Source organism: Marmota marmota, unplaced genomic scaffold, assembly GCF_001458135.2.
Source record: "Marmota marmota marmota unplaced genomic scaffold, marMar, whole genome shotgun sequence".
In the NCBI taxonomy this organism is placed as follows: Eukaryota; Metazoa; Chordata; class Mammalia; order Rodentia; family Sciuridae; genus Marmota; species Marmota marmota.
In genome coordinates this window covers 21,592-25,698 of record NW_025999871.1, presented here as the reverse complement: position 1 = coordinate 25,698, position 4,107 = coordinate 21,592, and the positions used below count along the sequence as shown (strand labels likewise).

Here is a 4,107-nt window from a genome sequence, read left to right as displayed (position 1 = left end):
GCTTCTGTATTATCTTTCTTTCTTGGTTATTTTGGCTAAGTGTTTATCAAACTTATCTTTTCAAAGAGCCAACTCTTTGTTGCCTTGAATCTTTGTAGTGCTTTTTTGTCCTCAGTTTTTATCAATTTTGGCTCTGATCTTAATTACTTCTTGTCTTCACCTGATTTTGTAATTAGTTTTTTCTTCCTTTTCTAGGGCTTTGAGGTGTAATGTTAGATTATTTATTTTGGATATTTCTATTCTTTAATGTAAAAACACAGTGGTATAAACTTTGCTCTTTTTGTCCCAGAGAGTGGGACAATGACACAAATTGTCATTTGTGTCTGAAAATTTTTTTATTTCTCCCCTGATTTCTTTTGTGATTCCTCGTTCAAAAGTGTATTATTCAATTTTGAGGTTTTAAAATGTTTCTGTTTCTGTATTTTATATTGGTGTTAATTTGCAATTTTATTCTTATGATCTGATAGCTTTAGAGGACTTATCTCTAGTTTGTTTTTGTGTGTGTGTGCTTTCTAAAATGTACTTTGTGCCCTCCAATATAATCAATTTGGAGAAAGTTTCCTACACTGCTAAGAAGAGAACAAATTCAGTTTTCAATAGATAAAATTTTCCATAGATGTCTGTTAAGTTCATTGGATGGACAGGTTTTTAAGTTCAGAAGGGTTTATGTCTGGATGACCTATCTAGTGGTGAGAGAGGTGTTAAAATCACTCAGTATTTTTGCACTTGTACCTATTTGATTCTTTATGTCTTGTGAGTTTTGTTTTGTGTACATAGACATTGATGTTTGAGCCAGTAGTTACAATCATCATATCTTGTTGTTGGGTGATTTCCTTAATCAGTGTGAAGTGGCCTTATATGTCTCTTCTGACTAGTTTTGGCAGGAAGGCTACTTTGTCTGATAGTAGCTACCCCTGCTTATATTAAGTTTCTACTTGCATGGTGTATCATTTTCAATTTATTCATCTACAGCCTATGGATGTCTTTGCCTATAAGGTGAGTATCTTGTAAACCACATATGATTGAGCTTGTTTTCTAATCTAATTTGCTAACCTATGTCTTTTGATTGGAGAGTTTAGAACATATACATCTAATATTATTGTAGAGAGATAGGTTTTTTCCTGCCATTTTGATTTATTTCTAATGCTTATTTCAGATAATTCTCATTAATTGCATATTATAGTATGATTCATTTCTATGCTGTTTTTCATTTTTATTTATTCATTCTTTCTGCATAAAATATTTATTTGAGTATATTCTGTAGTGTTTCCTTAGTGTTTATAAATTCTTTTCCTTTCTGTTTCTCATGGAATTTTTTATTTCATCTTAAATGCTGAAGTACAGCTTTGCTGAATAAAGTAATCTTGGTTGGCACCAGATATCTTTCAGAAACCACATTACTTTTAGAGTCTGGGTTGAGAAATCTGTTGTGGTCCAAATTGATTTATTTCTCAATGTGACCTTCCATTTTCTCTTATGCCTTTTAAAATTCTCTCCTTCTTATGTATACTAGATATTTTAATCATAATGTGTTTTGGAGGGAATAATTTTGATCTTGCCTGTTCATTACTCTAAATGCCTGTTGTGTTTGAATATTCATCTTAACCTAAGGTTTGGAAAATTTTATAATATTTTATTTAAAATGTCCTGCATTTCTTTACTTTGTATTTTATTGCCTTCTTCTATACCAATAATTCTTACATTTAGTCTCTGAATGTAATTCCAGATTTCAAAATATTCTTGTCATGGCCTCTTAACATCTTTTGTTTATTGTCAATTTTATTGTTAGGATGTTATACTTCGAGACCTGAGAACTAATCATCAAATTGTCCTAATCTATTGATAATGCTTCCATCAAATTTTAATTTGATTTTTTTGTGTCTTTTATTTCCAAGAGTTCTTTTTGGTTTCTTTTTCAGAAGTGCTAACTCTTACCAAAATGGCTCTGAATCATCTTTCTGTGCCTTCCTGTGTGTTTGACTCTCTTCTCCCTTTAATAAAGACACAGCATTATTGGATTAGGGCCTACTCTATTCTGGTAGGATCTCATCTTGCAAATTATATTTGCAACAATTAAGGTCACATTCTGAGGCCCTTGGAAGGACACAAAGTTTGGCAGGACACCATTCAATCCAGTACACATTTCTTCCAGAACTCAACACATGTACCCAGATCTCTTCAGCTCTGCTACTCCAGTGGGTCAGTCACTGGCTCTGCCACAGAGCTCCTATAGGACAGAGTTGTCTTCCAAAATTCCATGCTGACCATCCTGACATTTGACCTAATTTTGTCGTACATAAGCTTCCATGAAAGCCCTAGCCAGATTAATACATGGAACATTCAGACATCCTGAGAGGAGTAAGGCTTTTGAGAATAGGCCAGGGTTCTCAGTTTCACCAAGTCAAGAATCAAAGTATTATAGCATAAAGCATTTCATATATTAAAATGTCTTCCAAAAGAAGCCAAGTGAGCACATAGCATGGAGGTGGCTTTATGTAAGCCTGGAAAAAGGCCCTCACCAGAAAATTTGCCAGCCTATTTATCATGGAATTGCACTTTCTAAAACTTTTAGAATTAAATGTCTGGTTTTGGTATTCATTTTTGTTTGTGGTACTGGGGATTGAATCCAGGGGCTCTTAAACCCTGTGGCACATGCCCAGAACCTCTTATATTTTATTTTGAAACAGCCTCATTAAATTGCTGAGGCTGGCTTTGAACTCATGGTTCTCCTGAGCTTCTGGGATTACAGGTGTTTGCCACCATGCCCAGCTTCAATGACTATTATTTAAGCAACCCAGTCTGTACTATTCTGATATGGCAGTCTTAGACTAATACATTAGCACAGGAGCAAAGAAATATCCAAGCGATTTTAGAGGTGCACATATGGTTGCCTATGTCCTCCCCAAATGCAAAAGATTAATTCCAACATCCAAGGTGACAATATTAGATATTAGGGCCTGTGGAGATGATCAGGAATTGAGAGCAGAACCTTCATAATTGGGCTTAGTGCCTTTATAAAAGAGACCACAGTGATCTTGCTAGTTACCTCTGTCATGTGAGAACACAGTGAGAAGTCATATCTATGAACAAGGAAATAGACCCTCACCAGACCCAGAATCTGCACAACTTCATTTGGACTCCTCATCTTCCAGAATTGTGAGAAATAATTATTTGTTGTCTACACACACACACACACACACACACACACATGATGTTCCACTTTCTGTATTTTTGAAATTCATGCTTTACTTCTTCTTTTACCTCTGGAATATTTTAAGTGCAAATTTTCTAAATAATTTCTCAACCATTTTCTCTATTGCAGTATCATTGTGATCATTTGTTGAAGTATTTACTGTTTGGGGTTGTTTGTTCCTTTCCATTTTTGTACTGCTTATGTCCACCCATCTGCCAGCATGATTATAATCTCCACTTGTATGCTAGGGACTATTTAGAGTTTCTACCCATAAGAGCCCCAGGCTGGGTGAACATCCAGATGTTGATATGAAACTATCAACTTAACTTGTGACTTCTACTGTTTTCAGTATCATCACCACTTTGAGAGAAGACGCTAAAGTATTATCACTCTGAGAGAAGACACTAAACAGAGAAAAGCCCCATATTTATCAACCTTAAGGAAAACAAAATCTTGAATATACTCTGTACAGTCTCTTAGACAGGTATATTATCTTAGGAATATTCAAGAATAGGTTGATAAATTGATTATTAAAAGTAGTAAAGTTACTAATACATTATATAAAAGTGGAGGAGAGAAAAATTGGGATTTGAGGCAGTGGCAGGTAAGATAAGAGGACAAAGAAGGACTAAGAAGAGCAAGTGTAAGTCTGGGCTTGGAAAACACAGAATAATTCCAGTTAATTCTCTGAAACTTGGAACAAAAGCAATTAAATGGGTTGAGAGTTCAATATCAAAAACTAGGGGAACAACAATGAAATCAAAATGAAGAGTGACATATATATACACATACATATACATATATATATATACATGTATATCTATATATATCTATATATCTATATATATCTATATATCTATATATATATCTATCTATATATATATATATATATATATATATATATATATATATAT

The 4,107-nt window shown here is 33.8% G+C and overlaps 1 protein-coding gene across 1 annotated transcript in view; it reads right to left on the bottom strand.

Annotated features, from left to right (window-relative positions):
- Positions 1-1,326: 1,326 nt before the first annotated feature.
- Positions 1,327-4,107, bottom strand: part of LOC107159763 (olfactory receptor 10-like) — a 10,579-nt gene continuing 7,798 nt past the window's right edge. Inside the window, exon 2 of the mRNA XM_015506375.1 lies at positions 1,327-1,460. Coding sequence (XP_015361861.1) covers positions 1,327-1,460 — 134 coding nt within the window. The remainder of the gene's footprint in view (positions 1,461-4,107) is intronic.